The sequence below is a fragment of the Acipenser ruthenus genome, chromosome 1 (assembly GCF_902713425.1).
Source record: "Acipenser ruthenus chromosome 1, fAciRut3.2 maternal haplotype, whole genome shotgun sequence".
NCBI classification, from domain to species: Eukaryota; Metazoa; Chordata; class Actinopteri; order Acipenseriformes; family Acipenseridae; genus Acipenser; species Acipenser ruthenus.
This window is the reverse complement of record NC_081189.1, coordinates 115,756,568-115,777,606: the sequence shown is the minus strand read 5'-3', so window position 1 is coordinate 115,777,606 and position 21,039 is coordinate 115,756,568. Positions and strand designations below refer to the sequence as shown.

General features: G+C 37.9%; 1 protein-coding gene across 5 annotated transcripts in view; it reads right to left on the bottom strand.

Moving 5' to 3' along the window:
• Positions 1-19,263, bottom strand: part of LOC117421175 (fibroblast growth factor receptor 3-like) — a 63,410-nt gene extending 44,147 nt beyond the window's left edge. For all 5 annotated transcript variants that reach the window (XM_059034404.1, XM_059034410.1, XM_059034424.1 and 2 more), the window contains exons 1-2: positions 18,560-19,263; positions 10,275-10,510 (exon numbers count right to left, since the gene is read on the bottom strand). In XM_059034404.1, coding sequence (XP_058890387.1) covers positions 10,275-10,443 — 169 coding nt within the window. In that variant the 5' untranslated portion in view covers positions 10,444-10,510; positions 18,560-19,263. The remainder of the gene's footprint in view (positions 1-10,274; positions 10,511-18,559) is intronic.
• Between the last annotated feature and the right edge of the window lie 1,776 nt (positions 19,264-21,039).

The window sequence follows — 21,039 nt, the reverse complement described above, 5'->3', positions numbered from 1 at the left end:
CACTACATTGCTGACTTGAAAAAAGAAAAAAGAAACAGCTATGGGCTAAGCAGCATGCCTTAAAATCAAATATGAAACTACACATTCTGGTTTTGCCCCTACCTCTCCGAGTTCTCATCAGAAGTTTAAGATCTCTGCTGGAACTGACCCAACTTTGCTGGGAAGCTCAGACTCAGAGAGAGCCTAAGAGAGCTGACCCACTAATGAACACGCGCACAGTTTAACTGACCTCAGATGACAGTTCTAATCCCAGCTCAGCCACTGACCCATTGCATGACCTCTGGGCAAGTCACTTGACTGGCTTGTGCCTCAACTCTCCCCAGCTGGACAATGAGGTGGATGCAACAGAACCCACCCTCCACCCCACCTCCTGAAATCGAGAGGTTGCTTTCAAGTGAGATGCCAATTTTTGGTTTAAGCAAGAATAAACAACAACAACTACAACAAACTTAGACTTACAAAGCAGTTCATGTGCGAGACAAAAACAAACCTTTAATAAAGCATGAAGCAAAACTCTGACACCAAACTAAAAGTCACCTGGCTGTTTAATGAAAGCAGCTTCGTTTGCCCTGTTGTAAGCAGTCTTTAACAGTCTTATGTGAAAGATTTCAGCCTTGAAAGAACAGAGCACAACCTTAGCTAGCCATTATTATGCAAGGACCATGCATGCCAGAGTGGCTTTATCTAACAGTCCAGACACAGAAATGTTTTAATATGCTGGTGTATATTAATATGCTTTTCCTTTCAGCTTCTCAAGGTCACATGTTACCCCAGAAGAAGATGATTTATTCAGAATTGAGGGGGGTGGGGAGCAGTGTGGAGTAGTGGTTAGGGCTCTGGACTCTTGACCAGAGGGTCATGGGTTCAATCCCTTGTGGGGGACATTGCTGCTGTACCCTTAAGCAAGGTACTTTACCTAGATTGCTCCAGTAAAAACCCAACTGTATAAATGGGTAATTGTATGTAAAAAATAATATGATATCTGTATAATGTGATATCTTGTAACAATTGTAAGTCATCCTGGATAAGGGCGTCTGCTAAGAAAATAAATAATAATAAAATAAATAATAATAATCCTCAATATGGAGTTTCTCAACAGCAACCTCATTGAAATGAAATCCAATTTTAAAAGGAGGGTTGATGGAGTTTCTTCTTCAAAGGGTCGTTTTGTTTCATAAGCTTCGTTGTGTGCAAACAGCAATTTGAATCCAGTGAAAAGAGCAAGGGGTTTTGAGGTCTGCCCTTTAGATCTGGGATCATTTGCATTTGGGTAATAGTTACAAAAACTAAAACTCTACTAAGGTGTGACCACGACTTGGTAAATAATATAAAAAATACTGTCACTTGTAATATTTTCTATGCACCAATAGAGAACTAGTGACAAAAAAGCAAAATGCAAAGGTAAATTGGTTTCTTACTAGCTTTGTAAAATACCAGTGTTATTTACAGACCAATAGTGCAAATTACACTCTGGAGTAAAAAGCTCTTCTAAATAGGGGCCATTGTGTATGAAGGGTAACATTAAATCCAATGTTATTATTTAATTATGCAATTACACACACATTACAGTAATTAGCAGTTACCTTATTTAAAGAAATTGGTTCACAATTAAAGTTCAGATACGGTATCCACTGCAGTTAATGTGACATGACTAGTTTACTTTTTCAGCCTTTTGGAAATGGCCCGCTACTTCAAATGTTTTTTTTGATAAGGCTGGACAATTTGGAATTGAGAATTACAGAAGAACAAAACAAAATTGCCTTGTTTTCCACAGTGATTCTACAAGGAGAGTAGCAAAAACAAAGACTCTTAAGGACGTTAAGTTCTACATTTGATACGAATCATTGCACTCCCAAAGGATTTACATCCCTTGTAATTATCCTTCTGTTCTGCCTGGGATGTTATTAAAATTACCATGCAGGCACACTTTAATTTCCCTAATCACAATCTGCTTCTCTTTATAACAACATATGTTTAAATGACATTGCTTTTTTTACTTTGAAAATATACTATAAAAAGGTAAGCGCATATACAACTAATTGTGCGGTAATATGCCACTTTTGCACAGCTTTAATGGTTTTCTGTAAAACAACACACATATAAATGTACAGAACTCGTAATGAATAGGGTTACACTCACACACATGCACACACGCGCACACACACATACACACACACATTCCATTCCAGTCATCAAAACACCAGCCGTCCACAGGCAGTTGCTAAGACCTGCGCTGTCAGTGAGCTCTTGGATCACCTGACGTTCAAATGAATGCTCCACAGAGCTTTTTTTTTCTTCTCGTTTCATAGCAGTGCAGATTTTTAATCCCATCCCTCTTGGATTGCTGTCACTTTTAGTGTGTGCGCACTAATCTCCATTTAATGCGCCTCGGCCGGATGTAAATACCTTTCAACAAAGTCTGTAATCCTAGGCATCTTGCAAGGGCAAAAGGGGTTTTGTATGTTGTCTGTGTTACACTGCATTATATAGAGGCACAGGGATAAAGTTACAATTTAAAAAAAAATAGATAGATAGATATAACCAAAACCTAAGGTTCCTGTTTGGAGCCAACAAGTCTTCAGTCTTTTCAAACAAAGGTCTCCAACTGGGTCTGTATTTAGTTAGCATTCATTGTCATTCCAAAAACGAGTGCCCTAGTTTCAATATAAGCACCACATTGTAAGAGTCTCCTAGAAAAAATAGACATCTTGCCATTTCTCTTGCATTTTGCTCAGTTTTCCTATTACAGTATCTGAATAATGTAACTGCTGGCATTTCTAGTTAAGTAAAAATATGCAACAACCACAAAAAAACAAAACAAAAAAAACACAGATTGTGTTAGAAATGATGTTGTGAAAGACATTAACCAAGCAATGCCAACCCACTGTCTAATGCTAAAGTTGTCACTGCAACCCAAACGTGAGCCAGTCAGAAAGCAGGAAATCAGACCGGATCGGAATGCAAATATCCGGCATTCGACTGGGTCGTGCAGGAGTTTTAGAGCGGCTGTCAATAAATTATTTTTAAAAATTGTACCACATTGCACACTCTGGTATGTAGATGTGAGCTTATCTCTTCAGTGGAAACATTGATGTTTTGGATTCTCTTTAATATAATATAATTGTAGATCAAATCGAGGACTCTTGCTGGTAGTAAAAAAATAAATAAAAATGGTGCTGGAATGCAGTTGAGGCATTGTTATTTAATTTAAATATCCACCAAATGAAGGAGTCTTACCATTCACCTTTCTGACAAGGGTTGGGGTCAATTCCTGTTTTTAAATTCTATTTCCAATTATTTTTAAAAATCAATTCCCAATTCCAATTCCACTTCCAATTCCTTCAAATGAATATGAAATGGAATTGATATTTCAGAGACATAATAATTGTTGTGATTGTTCATTTACTTTCATTTGAAGCTAATTTAATTGACTAGTCTAATAGTGACTTTAAAATCAGTTGCCACAGTGAGAAGTTCATTTTAGCAGAATACTGCTAATAACAATTTTAATCAGTGATGTGTAGGAATTGGTTTCTAGTTCCTTCATTTGTTTTATATTTTATGGTCAACCAACAATTAAAATGAAGACACATTTTAAAATAAACCCATCAGCCCGGAAAAGCTTTATTATTATTATTATTATTATTATTATTATTATTATTATTATTATTATTATTATTATTATTATTATTATTATTATTTATAAAAAAAATGATCTAATGGTTAAAATATTTATAACCACCACTAAATATTTAAAGTTCCATTTACAATTCAATTTGTGCAGCACTTCAGATAAAGAAACTCTCCCGCAATTGCTTTCCCTTACAATTCAGTAAACACTTCCAATCTTGACACTACCAACTGATGCACCTTTCATTTCCAGGCAAAGTCTTTTATTTTGTTGACAAAAACGGCAAGGAAAAATATAATAATGAAAAGCTCATTGAGTGAGGGCAGTTTAGCGGTGAAACAGATCAGCCAGTAGAAAGTCATAACAAAAGCTTCTCTACAAGGATCTGCAGTGATGGGACCTCCCACCCGCCTGAGCGCCGCAGTTTCCTTACACTCTCGCTTCTAAATGTAGACTTGTGTTTACTTTCAGTCTGCGCTGACAATCACAGAGAAGGAAGAAATACCCCAAGCAGCCCTGGAATGCTGCAGAGAGTTAGCCTGATCATACATTCAGCACAAACATAGCAAGATAATGCCCTTCTGAATTAGAAAGCCAGGACCTTTACTACAAGACATTGGCATCAATGATTTGCAAGACACAATTGAAACCTGGCATTAGAACACGGGGGCAAATTACAAAATAGTCCAAAAAACATTTCTTACCAGTTAAATACAACTATTTGTATACTACGACCACTACTTTGACTAATACTACTATAATTGTGTGTTCTGACGGTTTCTTTGATGCAGCTCAATGGGAACCTTGCTGTGGATTCCTGGGATGGCAGCCTCTTCTCTGTTAGTGGAAAGCAGGCAGTTCCACACCCAGCCATTACCTCTTCCTCTGTGATGTCATTAAGTAATAAGTGCAATTTGCTAGCCACCTGGATCTATAATAAAATGGCTAATTGGAATAAACAGTATAATTCAAACTTCCTTACAACTTCCTTGAGGGAGGGATGTTTAAGAGGGGGAATGTTCCATATCTCCTGAGCAAGACAGATGCTTGCTTTCAGTAATTTTATTCCTCATGGTTTTATTAACATTGGAACCTGAAGTGTCCCATAGTTGGCTGATATCAGCGTCAGGAGGCATATTATGTGAAAAGGATATACAACAGTTTATTATGCTGTCAGACCAAGCCCTCTCCTCACACAACATTTATAGTTTTTTTTTTTGGTTTGTTATGCATTTGGGAGTTTAAATCCCCAGCTGTATTTAATTACCGCCAGCTCAAAATTACTGGCTACTCTGTTCAACACTCTTCTAAGAGACTGTTGGTAAAAACACAGAGCTAATCCAGGACTATTTATTCTCTCTTATGATCGTATTAAAAATTCACTGCTATAACTTGATAATGATAAATCGACTACGAGACAAACAAATAATACTATTGACTCAGTTCCTCTCATTGTTAGCAAACAGCTACCAAAGATCAACTAGCTGTCTACATGAAATCTAAATATTTTCACGCACAAACCCGAGTGTATTTTCATGACAAGAATCACAAGAATCTAATGCCCTTTTGCATTTAAAACAGCAGGAGGAACAGCTATTTAAAGATGTCAAAAGCTACCTTTGCAGACTTAAGGCTATGTGGCAAGCGAAACTGTGCAGCGATGCGACAAAATGAATAGAATTTCACACCACAGGCGACAGGCAATGCGAGAGCGACACCAGGGCGGCACTGGAGCAATGCGAAATAAATAGGATTAAATTCAGGCATTGAGCAATCAGAGAACAGCTTCAATTCACATGGTCCAGCAGGCTGAAGTAGTATCCAAAATGACAGAGAAAACAAGAATTCTTGCCTTTGAAAAAATACCCAGAGCTTTACAACAAAGGTCATCACAATTTAAAGATACAGATTTGAAAGACAATATATGGGAGTCCATTACGAAGGAACTGGATAAGCCTGGTATGTATGATTTATTGCCATATGTGTTGAAATACCGTCAGAGAAGACACTCATAATTACTACATCATGTTGACAAATATGTACCAGTCTTGATCATAGCAATTTCTAACAGCTGTATAGATCTGTCGCCTGAGTCGCTTCTTGGGTGTAGGGTCATGTCGCTGCAAAAGTCGCCAATTAAAATATTACATCGCGTCTGGTGTGTGGAGACCTTTACTCTTAAAGTCCATTGATACCTGTCTGTGCGAAAGATCTTACACACAATTCTACCACAGTTGTGTCAAGGTGCGCCACTGAACCACTGATAATTAAGAAAAGGAAAGCAACTCTCTGATACTGAACACTTAATAAAACAGAGGCTCCTTTGATATCAATCTAGTTTGGAGCTGTCAGAGAAAATAGCAGACAGAATCTGACTGTCAGTAATGTGAAGCTGTAAGGGAGCGCATGCAGGTAATTAATGAGAGTCAAAAGTGTTATTACTGGGACAAAAAAACAATTTGAAAGCATACAAATATAATACAGAAATTGAGCTAGCTAAGACTCTAAAGCTTATTTTCCATGCACTTGCCTAAAAGCATTCAGATTAAATCTTCCAGTTCCAAAAAGTACGAGGTTTTGGAAACACTGAAATCCAAACTGTAGAAAACGAGGTATTAGATGTACCCAGCATCTTGCGAACAAATGCAGATAGTAGAATGTATGTATGTTGTATGTCAAAGAACTTTTTTTTTGCCAGCAACAAATAATAATTCAACAATAAAACAAGCATTTGGCTTTAATATTAGAAACATCAACTGTAAACAAAAGCATATGTCAATGATGGTTTCTCCTTCAAAAGGTATTGGGGGGAGAGAGAGAGAGAGAGAGAGAGAGAGAGAGAGAGAGAGAGAGAGAGAGAGAGAGAGAGAGAGAGAGAGAGTGAGAGAGAGAGAGAGAGAGAGAGAGAGAGAGAGTCTACAGTGCCTGCCTGATTTGATTAATAACAATAATTAGCAATGGAAGGTTCCTGTTGTATATATACCGAGCATCAAAAGAAACTTATCACTATTATAACACATTTATTTTCGAAAAAAATAAGGTATATAAATGATGGACATTGGCAAAATGTTTTTGGTTTCTTTTTAATCACTCGATCATTCATTCTTGACCATGATACGCTTGAGTGACTATGACTGAAGCATATGCACTTAATAATCAGTGAGACAGTTGATTGGACACTGGATATGGAGTGATTTCAGCTGTTGAATTGCAAGCTTGAACAAAAGCAATAAAGAAAATCACAGAAAAAAAACAATATGCCACGTCTGTCAAGAGAGCAGCGCCTTCGTGCAATCGGCATGTTAGAGGCTGGTCTAGGGCAGCGTACTGTGGCTCACCGTCTTGGGTGCTCACAGCCAGCAATTTCAAACCTGGCAAGACGGTATAACCAGACAGGCCATGAACTGGGAGACCAAGACCCACAACACCTGCCCAAGATCGACAGATCATTTTGCAGCATCTTCGTGATGTCAGTTGTTAATCAGCACAATAAAAAGTCACTGCACCTGCTCTAAAACAGAGTTTGTCATTTTTCATTCACATCTCACCTTTGAAAAAATATTATCAATCCTTGTTGAAAGGGCAACAAGGTCTTTATCTTCTCTGCAGGCCAAGTGCTGTTGGAGGAAATCACCCCAGCCTTTGCTTAGAAATGCATTTTCTTTGTTTATGGCAAGGCTAATGTTTTAAAGTAACTCTAAATGATGTCTCTGTTTAGGTGCATTTGAATTGCCTGTCCCTTTGAATGCCAATTACAATTACACTGCATGCTAATGAAAGAACGCCTCAGTACGAGGCATCAAGGGAATTTAAGCTCATTAATGACTTGGTTTATACTTTGACAGTGTATTGGACTCCCACTTCAGTAGAGGATGGCGAGGTTACAGAATGTGTTGACAACGCTTGGTAACACAGTCTACATAAAGTGGTGGGTGCGGAATATAATTACACACAAACATCAAACATGATTGGGATTGAATTTCAATTAGGCTGTGTTCAATGCATGATACATTCTACACTCATTAAAATGGTATCATAACAATCCACAAATAAGGACAATGATTTACACTTCATATAGATAGGTTGGACAGGAATTCAATCAGAAATTATACCTTCATAAATACAGCAGCTGTATGCAGAGGAGATGTCCTTACTTTAAAGTACAAGACATCTATGGAACAGTTAATTAAACTGTGATGAAACGTGGTTTGGATATTTTATTTAGCACTCGTTACTGAAAAAAAAAAGGTATCTACAAGACACAAGATGCATGCTTGTTTAACTTTACAGACACGAGAATGTCATAAATTTGTTTTTGCTTATATCTAGTTAAGAGTTAAGCTTTGGTTCCTAAGGACTGAATAGACAGATTTCATATTTTTTGGTTTATGTTTATTTTTGCTTGTTTTGGTTTGTTTATGCTTATTCCAGAAAGGCAATAATAAAATGACTGAACATGAAACAGAAGTCGGGCAGAAACGGCATTTCAGCACAGAATACGGAGCTCACCTCGGTCTCACTTTTTAAAAAACAACTCATCAGCACAGTCCACATGAGCAGGGCTCAGAAGTCATCCCATAAATCAGCTCATTTGGGCTGTGAAAAATGAGCCATGGTGAGTTACATTCAGAAACTGGTGTTTTATTACAGCTCCTTTAATGACAAAAACACCCCCTGGCGTGATTTACAGTGTTAAAGAAGTGGGGGGAGGGGAGGGGGGGCTGAGGTGATGCCCTCTCCTCCTAAAACACAAACACACACTGTCACCCAGGACCTCTGTAAAGCAAATTTACTAGGCTGTGCCTTTTTTGCTTAATCTCCCCACTCTATCCAAACATTGGCCTTAAAAAACAAAGCAAAAAAAAAAAAAATAACATTAGAAGCCTGCAAACCTATTTTGGTTTCATTCATTGTAACCCTAAACTAAAAATGTTACTGCCTTGTGCTTCCCAATTAAATGATGCCGATTCAGTATGGTGCATGAAGCTAGTGCACTGCTGTCATTAAACTAGTGTGCTGTTGCCATGTTTATACTATCTCCACCTTGCAAACGGCCACCTTTCCTATTGTAAGACAAACTCTGCAAATTATCAAGCACCTGTCAACCAGATACCTTTTCCCTGCTCCAGATCACAGATTAAGAAGAATACTAAATTTGGAGACAACAGTAGGTGGCCAATGTTACTTCAGTTTCAGAGCTAGGTGTGGACAACCATGGTACAATTAAAGAGATTTTTTATACTCTATGACTGCAATACTGTGTCATTGGGAAAGGCTTATAAACGTTGCTGTGTGTGTCATATAGCCTTCTAAATGTTCTGCCATGTTTAAATATATTTAATTTATTTAAGTAAACCCCAAATAATACTAGTAAGATAACCCAGCATTGCACCACCCCTGCCCCCACTGCTCTTCCATCTGTGTTTCTTCAAACACCTTGCTTCAATCGCAAAGAAAGTTGTTCTACACTGAGTGGGATATAGATTACCTTGCACTGATTACAAATAGGAGATTACAATACTCTGACATCTGCAAACTGGCACTGCTTCACTTACCTGTTGATGGAGCGAGATTGTCATCGGATAAAGATTAAAAGATAATGTGATCTCGTTCTGCTACCAGTAAAATAACTCTTCATGGTGCTTCACATAAACAGAAGGGCACTACTCCGAGGTTCCTACTGCAAATCACTAAGTGTTTTTACACATCACAGTTGTAGTGCAGCGAAAAGCAGGATTTGAAAAAAGGAGCAACACAATAAAAAAATCTGGGGCAAAAGCCAGAAGGGTGTTTTCGCGCTGCATTATTAAACACTATGCTAACTTAACCAAGCACACTATGCTAACTTAACCAAGCAAACCTGCAAGGACCTGTTTGCTAATAACTAGCCCTGTACACAAATAATTATATTTAAAGAGTTATTTTAAGAATGTTTTATAGTGGTATAGATAATGCACAATGTTTTGGGTTGGAATTCTGAAACACACATCACCTCAGGGATGGAAATAAGACTCCTATTATATAGCAGTTTTCCCCATTCCAGGTTTTACTACAAACTTGATTAGCCAGTGTATAGGTAACAAGCGAAGGTGTGTCTTATTAAACTCAGAATATAACCAGGAACGGATCAAACTGCTATGCAGTGGTAATCTTATTTCCATCCCTGAGTTAATGGGGGACACGTGCAGGGCCGATGGGGGCCCGGGGCTACTACAGTTTTGGGGGGCCCCTCTTTGCATATTTAATTCCTTCCCTTTACTGTTTTACCACCACCCATGCCCAATGTCAAACACTCTATTATTAATTGACCCTGGTTATTTCAGTTCCAGTTTTTAAATGTCATATACCAATTGTAAAGCTGAACCAAAGTTAAAACGAACAAAAGGTTAAGTCATATGATCAGGCAGTTGCTGCTATAACTGAATACAGCTTGGTAAAACATGCTACTTATTTATTTTACACGTTGTATTCCAAATAATATTTTGGGGTCCTCTCAAAATCAGAGACCCCGGGCTGCAGCCCCTAAAGTCCCATGCGTTAACCCAGACCTGGACACATGCTCTCTTGAGTAAAAAGACAACTGTGCAGACTGCGCACGGCGAGGGAGACTGCAGCCTCCCTTGAAAGGTTCCTCCAGTCTTACCTGAGGGTCTGTTTGTCGTCCTCTCCTCAGGCTGAGCGATGGGCAGCCTGGCTGCAGGTATGCTGTTGACAGTCACTAGGTAAAAGCAGAGGGTGAACCACAAAGCAATCATTCCTCTGGAGGTGGTGGAGAGAAGTTGACTGCTACAGCCCCATCCAGCTTCAGACATCCTCCGGCTGCATGCTTCTCACAGGTGGGAGGTACACTTTCACCCCTCGCTCTTCTCACACGCCTTCCTGTAAGAGACCAGGCAGGGAGGGAGATAGTGGTCAGCTCTATAGCAGAATCTTGTGGAAGGTATAATTGTTGATAGATTAGGTCTTGCCTCATGAATTCATGAGACCAACCCCAAGCACATTACTGCTATTCTACAGACTGAAGAAGCTAAAGTGATTCATATCTCATATGATGTGTATGCCTTGTGTTAGAGCAGTTTTGTTTTTCAGATTAACCTATAGAAGATAATCTAACAAATTTTTAGAAAAAAAATGTATTTGAGGCGACTGCATTCAGTAAAATGTATTTCTAGGATGACCTAATGAGGATAACATTTTGTGACTATAATTTGCCACAACTTCAGCTCTTATTTACAGCCTTAGCCATCTGCATTAAAGCAATCACAGATCCTAACCAGGTTTATCAAACTAGACAGAGCACTTAGCATAACAAACGTCTCTGTCTCTCCTGGTTGTTTACACAGTGGGTCCTGGATGTTACACATTTGTTTACCATACATGCCAACAGTCCCTATATGGTTGGGGCAGTCCCGATTTCCTAGCAAATGTCCCGCATCCCAATGCATAGGAAGAAAGTCCCGATATTTACACGCTCGTCCCCACCCCAGGGGACGAGCGTCCTGCTGAACAGTTTCCAAATTTTGACAAGTATGGTTTATCAATTGCATCACTCCGTGACTTGAGTCAAGCAGTGTTTTTTTTTGGCTTTTTTCGGCAGACGACTGCACCCAGCGGGAGTCTGTGCTTGGGACACCTTATCTTCACAGAACACTTTAATCTGCAATATATAGTCATGCTATAGTGTAACACAATCTGGATTTTCCAGGAATAACAGGATACATTTCTCCTGTTCCAAAACCTCTGGACTGATGTATTGGCCTGCTTCAGTTGTATTAAATTATGGATTTTTTTTTTTGTAGTACCGTAGTTGTAGCTCTACAGTACCTCCAAACTGTTGGAAATGGTGGTTTGTGAATAGTTACATACAAAACTAAATTACTCAATCATAAATTAATACATAAATAAAGCAAATTATTTATCATTGTGGCATCTTCTACAATATGGACAACAATATGTGAACTACAAGAATTTAGCAATGGAGTACGTCAGAGAAAAATCCCCCTCACTCATCCCAGGCATTCTTTTCTTTTACTTTTCTTTCTTTGATTTCCTCTTTCTGTGTCAGTCCAAACACACACAGTTGTTATTTAGGACTACTTCGCTTTTTATAGTGCGTTCAATTGTTAAAGTTCCTGATTGCACCACTAAATAAACCTGGTTTCAGCGGGTCTTAACACAGAGCTCAATTGTCTATTTGGGACCCCATTGCACTGTCATCAGAATCACTTCAGCAAATATGTTAATGATGGGTCAGGCAATCTATAACAGGGCAAGACATGTCTTCAGAATATCATTTCAGTGCAGTATTTACATATTTTTTTACATCTTTGCTCCATTTAGGCTCCACAGAATCGGGGGCAAGCGCCGTTCGTGTCTGCACTCGCATTTGCGCTGTGATTTAAATCAGCCAACCCTGCCCCCAAGTATCTGTAAGTCCCTTTGGATAAAAGCGTCTGCTAAATAATAATAATAATAATAATAATAATAATAATAATAATAATAATAATAATAATAATAATAATGTTGTTTTGTAGTAGGGTGTGTATTTGCCATAAAAAACTGTGAACAAGCAGCCTGCGTTGGCTTTTGGTGAAATAAAGTTTTCAGTGACACACACACAGCAAGAAGCACCATTTGTCTTTCTTAGTTTTGTCTGAAAAGGACCATCTGCCTTTCCAGGATCCATGCACTGGGGCTGGCTTTGTCCTCTGATCAGCCTCCCACCCGAAGCGCCCCCAGCAAGTGAGGGCAGGAACCCCAGGGGCATTTGTTCTGACAGATTCACTTCAGAGAAGCAGGAGGATCCCCACAGATTAATGAGAACGGTGGAGATACCAGGTCGTACCTATAGCACACACAGCACAAACTGTGCCAGGTACTGACAAAGCTGAAACTCCTTATCGCTCCCTCTCTCACCTTTCCTCTTCTCTCCCTGTCTCTCTCCCTCTACCTCTCCCTCTTTCTCCTCTCCTTAACTCACCTTTTAACTGAGCAAGCAAAATATAAGCTAATAGTGAAAGTTAACTGTGACTTTTCCTTCAGGGGTATAAAACAATTGTTCACCATGTTAAAGTAGAAAACTGAGCTGGGAAGTGTGAAATGAACAGTTTTTACTGGAGTACATTTTTGTAACAACACTTTTCAGCAAACTGTTAAATATTAAGATTATTATTATTTTTATAAAAAAAAATATTATGTTTGATCTTTTGCATTTTTTTTACATATTTAAAACCATACTTTTATGTTCTGAAATATACTGTATATTTCCATTACTCATAAAACTTAAAAATCTCATGGTCATAAAATAAGTAAGTACTGTGGAGAATACTTGCTTGGCCAGCTTGTTGCTGTTTAAAATAGTTTTTTGCTGTTTCAAATGTTTTTGTGTACACATACCAACCATCACTGTACACAGGTACCGATAAGCACAGTGCCTGTCAAAGCTGATAACATAAATATATTTACAAACTAGCGACAACTGAATTAAATATGCACATGTTCTAAAATAGATGTCAATACAGCATGTCTCCCATTAGTTGTTAACGTTGGCTTTTGATTTACAGCCCAATTGAAATAAAGAGAAGAAAAAGACCAGAAATCTATAGGGGGCTTATTTTATCATGCTTGAATACAGACAGAACTACGGCCATGTTTGTACAAAACTATGGCCATGTTTTTCTACAATCATGTTTGACGCTGTGAACTTTGCATTACAGTGATAAGGAGGAAACAAAATGCCTGCACAAACAAACATTTATTTTAGGAATCAATATGGAGAAATAGGGCAGCAGTGTGGAGTAGTGGTTAGGGCTCTGGACTCTTGACCGGAGGGTTGTGGTTTCAATCCCAGGTGGGGGACACTGCTGCTGTACCCTTGAGCAAGGTACTTTACCTAGATTGCTCCAGTCAAAACCCAACTGTATAAATGGGTAATTCTATGTAATAATGTAATTGTATGTAAAAATAATGTGATATCTTGTAACAATTGTAAGTCGCCCTGGATAAGGGCATCTGCTACAAAATAAATAATAATAAATAATTGGCTTAGAAATCTTGTAATCACTTCGCATTATCACAGCAAATGAAAACAGATTATTCTACATACAGAGCTGCAGTATACGTATTAGGTTTTTTTTTTTAAACACAGCAAATTGGCCAGTATTGAAATCCCAGTATTAACCGTCAGTGTTGATTTTAGGTGTTAAATTTTCACATTTGACACCATGCGGTTGTCATATCTAAACCAAGGTATATTTCACAGTGTAAAATAAAGTACACTAATCCAGAGTAATAATATCAACATCCGGGATTTTAGTCGGCGGTTTCTGTAATGGCGCCGCTTCTGTCTGTGCTGGAGAAGTTCAAGGCAGGCTAATATATTGTAACGGACACGGCTGGACTGACTCGCCGTTGCCACCTGTTGTCTGATTGTGTGATGTGCCCGGAGCCGGCCTCCACAAATACGTTAATTAGCAGCAGAGGACGCTGGGAGTGGGAAATAGGGTAAGGGAAATACTGTTGTTATTGTAGTTATAAATGTTGTGATTATTGTAAGTGCCCCTATTAGTTATTTTGCCATACCCTGTAACTGTTTAACCCTTCCTGTATTGTTTTATGTACTATGTGAATGTCACCTTGCGAGGCAGGGTAGTCCTCTGGGGTGGGGATGGGCCTGTCTGTGTGTGTATTTGAGTGTTTGGCTGGCTAAATAAACTGAGTTGTATCTGTGAGCCTTGGTGTGTGTCTCCCCAATCATTTCTGTGCTCGCTACAATGTTTTCATTTACTTTTGATCTAATGAAATACTATCATTTATATACAGAGTACAATTATGAACTCATATGAGTTAAATTGTCACTACAGAAGTGTTGATATCAGCTGTGTGGAGTAGTGGTTAGGGCTCTGCACTCTGGACTCTTGACCGGAGGGTCGTGGGTTCAATCCCAGGTGGGGGACTCTGATGCTGTACCCTTGAGCAAGGTACTTTACCCAAATTGCTCCAGTAAAAACCCAGCTGTATAAATGGGTAATTGTATGTAAAAATAATGTGATATCTTGTAACAATTGTAAGTCGTCCTGGATAAGGGCGTCTGCTAAGAAAGAATAAACAATAAAAAATAATATCACCCTCCCAGTGTTATTTCCAAACACTTAGGTAGTTAATTTTACAATAAGGAGGTACTCGTTATACACTGAAAGAGACGTAATTTAACTCCCATTGTGTTAAATGTTTTACACTATGAAAGTGTCATTTTTTTACTTTTTCAAAAGTGTCACTTTTACACTGTGGAGTGTGGAAAAGTGTTAGATTTGACTCCTACAGAGTTGATTTAACACTGGCCAATTTACTGTGAATATCTTCAATATTATATTGCACATGGTTATAAAAATATATATTTAAAATCCACAATGCCACAAAGGATGGGGTGATAGACTGGATTCTAGGGTCAACATTTCTGCCTAAATAAATGTGTGTTGTTAAGAACAATGCATTTTGTAGGACGCAGGGAGAGGATATTTTTGCTGCCTGTTGCTAATCTAACCCTTAACGTTGCAGACCTCTGTCATGATCAGATCAAGAAGAGAAATAATTGAATTAGCAGAGGATTTCACCTCTTAAATCTGGGATATTGCTAATCAATCTTAAGTAATCAATGAAACACATCTGCACAATCTAAGTAACAATCACACACACACACAAATGAAACACAGAATTAACTTTCCAATTCAGCTAGATTTAAGATGATATGATACCTCTTTATATTATAGTAAATAATATTTGATAACCTTGTTATATTTTGAGGAATTATGATTTCCTTTTCAGATCTGGGGTTTGGTCATGGAGTAAGCTCTTGAAATAGCAATTCTAAATTAGTTAAAGTCATAAACACCATGGAGCCACAAAACATGGATTAATGACTGAAATTAGAGGTGTGCACAAATCAGTTTTCGTCTGTACTGGTCATTTTATCCTATGATGGATTTTCTTTATGTGAATAATACTTTCATACAGCAAAGACTGCTTCACGGCTTTGTAAAAAGTTTACCCAAAAACAAAGATTTCTTTGTGTGCAAAGAATGCCATACTGTCAAATATAAACACTCACTTGTAGAAAATAAACAGCTGGAAAAACCTAGCTTGAACAAGTGCTTTGAATCACAATAATGTCTTAACAAGTTAAAATTGTAATCACCATTGCATAACTATACGCAAATAGTTAAAAAATAAAAAAGCAAAATGCAGAATGATCACTTTTTAAAAAACAGTATATCTGTGTTATGGGTTAAAGGTTATGTCAATGACACACTGAGTACTAAGTGAGTGCTTACATTAACACGTTCACTCGTCTTGCAGTTTGTCTTATGCAGTGCTCTTGCCTACAATTTTCACTGTGCTTGCAACACAGACTATCTAGTTTCCAGTAAGTACTGTTTCTGAAGCCAAGTTTACTTCATTTTTATATTGTAATACTCCTCTAGCTACATTGTGAAATCATTTGCTTTTGTTTAGTTTTTTGTTTTGTTTTTAACTGGGACCATGCCTTCATTATTGCATTAGCCTACTGCTCAAGGTAATTCCTCTTGGTAGTTTCCCCTAAACACCCTTCTGTCTCCTGGTGTTACTAGCTTTCATGAAAGCAATTGGTTTCAGATGAGGCCACTAGTAACACCACTCTGTGTACTAAAATACACTTGTCAGTGCTGTTTCAACGAGGTGATACTATACTGCACTAGAAGAATAACAGCATGGGTTTGATGTTTGAGGTGGCTATCATTTTCTTGTGTGCTGTAAGTAGTTTAGGGTGTCACCCAGACTAGAAATATCACTGTCAAGTATTTACACACACAAACGCACGCACGCACACACACACACACACACACACACACACACACACACACATATATATTATTATTATTATTATTCATTTCTTAGCAGACGCCCTTATCCAGGGCGACTTACAATTGTTACAAGATATCACATTATACATTATTTCACATTATACAGATATCACATTATTTTTACATACAATTGCCCATTTATACAGTTGGGTTTTTACTGGAGCAATCTAGGTAAAGTACCTTGCTCAAGGGTACAACATCAGTGTCCCCCACTGGGGATTGAACCCACAACCCTCCGGTCAAGAGTCCAGTGCCCTAACCACTACTCCACACTGCTGCCCTTATATATATATATATATATTACAAAATCCCTTTGTGGAAACTACTATCACTGGGACCAAATCCTTATGAAAACGTAACTACAGCAGCCAGATTACCGCCTTGTCATAATACCGTATACTACTGTACTACATTAGAAGTGTAGGTTATGTTAAATGCTATTGAATAAACAATGCTGTCAATCATTTTGTCTGGCAGATTTTAGTCAAAATAATGACAAATATCACAACTTCTTTCTGAGATGCCTATTATTTAGATTTTTCTAAAAGCTTTATATTATAATAATACATCATATTTCCATTCTGCCATGAACACTGCTTAACAAAGTTCGTTTGAAATCTTTGTTACAGTCCTGAAGCTCGTTGCACGAATCTGTATTTTAAATTCACTTCTTTCCTCCCACGGCAACGATTTTTCAATTTTTAGCGATAGATAAAACATTCTTCAGATACCAGTAGGAAATTCTTCTTAGCATATTTCTACACACAAAAAAAAACATTTAAAAAAACGTACTTTCGTGTGAGTGCGTCTTCTAATGTAAAGCGTACTGAAGTAGACAAGCTGGGGGCCGTGAATGGTCCTAATCACCCAACCCCTCTCACACAGCATAAACTGTACGCACTGTAGCCAAGACCTTCCTTTTTATATACATTTAAAGATTAGATAGACGCAAGATAATAATCTGGCTGAACAGCTTTTTTCCCTTCTGACTATAAAAACGGATATGTGCAAAAACAAATTAATTTCCACATCTTTTATTAATTTATTTACATTATTATTTGTTTATTTAGCAGACGCCTTTATCCAAGGCGACTTACACAGACTAGGGTGTGTGAACTATGCATCAGCTGCAGAGTCACTTACAATTACGTCTCACCCGAAAGACGGAGCACAAGGAGGTTAAGTGACTTGCTCAGGGTCACACAATGAGTCGGTGGCTGAGGTGGAATTTGAACCGGGGACCTCCTGGTTACAAGCCCTTTTCTTTAACCACTGGACCACACAGCCTCATTAGGGGGATACATATGCCATCAATGTAATAATATCATAATGGGGATATCACAATGTTTGTGAATTACATTTACCCCAGTGCTGAAGAATGTCTGACTAATGATTTTAAAAGATTTGAAATATATCCAAAACATGAACTATTTTTTTTTAAAAAAAAGTATATACCAAACAGTACTGTCCTTGTTCAGAACAGACCGGTAATAGCTTGCTATTCCGTCGCAATGTAACACCAAAACACAACCAATTATTCTCCATCGTTGCGCTTCTCACAGCCACGCAATTATAAAATCCACTTTAGTTGTGTGCTGTTTACACGGGGTAGTACATTGAATTTCACACGTAGTCTACAATATCATATTACAGTAACACAGACAATTGTATATGGCACACGCTGAACTAATTAGACTGGAGACACACAGAAAAACAAATGTTAACTGAAAAGACTGCTTTGACTGATGCAATTTTTACTACCATTGGCGCCACATGTGTGGTTAAAGTAAAAATCATTACTAACCACAAAGGTGTGTTGGTTGGCATCTTCATGCCATTTGGCCATTACGACGTTTTAACTTAATTAAAATTACTACTTTTTTAGTAATAAAACGACCACTGAACAATTAGCCATCATACAGGGATAAAGAGATGCATGACATTATCCCACAACAATTTCCAGAGCTGCATAACTGCCTTGCTTTATAATTTACATATAAAATGAGAAAGGCTGAGTAAGCATACTGACCCGGAGTTGACCAGAATAATCTCGGCTAGATCCACTTTAGTTTAAGCACAATACTGTATGCAGTTTCTGACAGAATTCCTCCTAAGGTTCTTTAAAAAGACTTTGAAATCGTCTCAGTGCCAGTTGTGTAATTGTTGTAAAATCCTTTCATTCTAAAAATAAATACAAAGAAACCAATTATAAAAGACAGTTTTGAGAAATATATCCAATAAGCGCTTCTTCTTCTTCTTCTTCTTCTTCTTCTTCTTCTTCTTCTTCTTCTTCTTCTTCTTCTTCTTCTTCTTCTTCAGTTTTTGTACCGAGCTTCCAAAATTTCAGCGGCTACGCAAAAAACCCTACAACTTAGTTAACTGATGTTTACGTGTACCCGTTTCTTTTATTGGTATAAAACAATTCCTGATGGAGCTGTACCGTGGTCCCTCTTAATGTTTCAGAGATGTGGCTGTATAAAGTCCAATGCTGATGCCTCCTGCCTGTGCCGCGGCTCTCGCTCTCTCTCTCTCTCTCTCTGAATGCCCGCTTGCCTTGCTATAGCTCCTTGGAAAGTGTGAGAGTGCTCTGCTATTGGTGTGTGAAATATTGGCTTGAAGACCTGAACTGGCAACACTGTACTTCAGGCAGCAGAGTCTTATTATTTTTTTTAACAACGATCAGATTTCAGGCTCCAGACCCGCTCAGTACAGAGTGCCCTACTTGTCCCAACCCCCTTGAGAGTTAAGGGAGCAAGCGAGAGAACATTTGGGAGAAGAATGGGCGGAGACTACCTAGCGCCTCCCTCCCTCCCTCGCTACGACTTTGAATAATTAAATCACTCTTTAAATAAATGTTTAGACTTAAAAGATTTAACTCATTCCTTCCTGAAGTAAGAGAAAGTTGTAAATGGTCTATTTTATATGATCATCTAAATTATGCATATCTTCTTTATATTATTAAGCGGCAAAAAAAGATATTTTTGTATAGGATACAGGTATTATAGGGAAATACAAGGTACAGTGCAAAAATCAATATTTAAATACAGTAAGTGCAAATACTATTAGAATACAATATAAGATAAGAAGGAATAAGTTAGGATTAAAACCATTTGTATATCCATTTATCCCACTTACTTAGGCAGCTCGGAGCACATTTGTTTTATCACACTTAATCGTGCATTTGTTATGAAGAGTGGTTAATGTTACAAAATATACATGACTAGTCACCGATTCTGCTTTTCATACATTCTTGTAAGATTTACACATTTTGCAACTTCAAATCGACCTGTTGTTTATATAATCCAAACCCTTATTTATATTATGCTTGTATTATGCTTATATTAGCAAGATTTGAACAAACCCAAAGCTGATTATATGACAATAAAGAAATGATTTACTCTGGCATGCTGTTCATTAATCTCCGCTGTAAAGACCTGAATTTACCTCAACCCCACATAAACTGTAGGCTAAACTAAATAGAGAAAAATCCACTTTATATAATATAGGCCTACATGCCTTCTACTGTGCGTATTTTATATTGTTTAAAGGGAACTAATCATGGGCATGAGATGAGAAGCACAAATAAACCATGGTTAACTCAACGCTATAGGCAACCTTAAATGTAATAATTATACCATTGACATAAATAATTACTGTCACCCCTTTCATTTTTTCTCTCTGTGTTTAGTAGATATACTTTCCGTCTTTGGGGTTTATTTTTAAATTATTTTTAATAGAACTAATGAAATGTGTAATAATCGGGAATGTGAATTAATCCACAGTGGGTCAGAGTGTGAACACAAAGCAATCGCGTTTGCTGATTAACATATTTTGGAAGCGAGAGCCCTCCTTTTCTCAGGCCCAGGACAGATGGCTCACGTCACTCCGCAAACACACAAACCTCTGTCCTGATGAAATTTGCTCCGTGCAGCACCAAAGGGAATACACACCAATTCAGCGGGGTCCCTTTCAAACAAACCGTCCCCCACTCTGCTCTTAGCAAATAACACTGCATGACCACAGTGGTGATGCACACAATAAATAGAACAACGCCAGACACTCACTTATTATTTTTATTTTAGCAATTAGCCTAGTATGTGTTTTTTTTAATTACTATTTGATTATTTGATTACACGATCTATAGTTTTATTGCGGCGTTTTGGCTGAATGCACTTCTCTTAAATATGTGGACGGAAAATTACTTATATGTGAGTTCGATGAGTCCGATGAGCCCCGAGACGTTATTATTTCTTTTATTTTTTTCAGTGCAGTTCTTATCAACAATTACTGTCGGCAGAACATTAACGGGATTGCACGGCCCTGAAATGTGAGCTCCAAAACCCTTTAAAGAACAGATTAAGTCTTTAATCAGCATGCCATAAATACATTCCCATGCACCGTCCGTTGTTTAGGTTGATGTGAAATAATTGAATTGGATGCATTCCCCCCACGGACTAATTTTAAAGTATGGGTACATAGCCTACATAATTACAGCTCATATAACAAGAA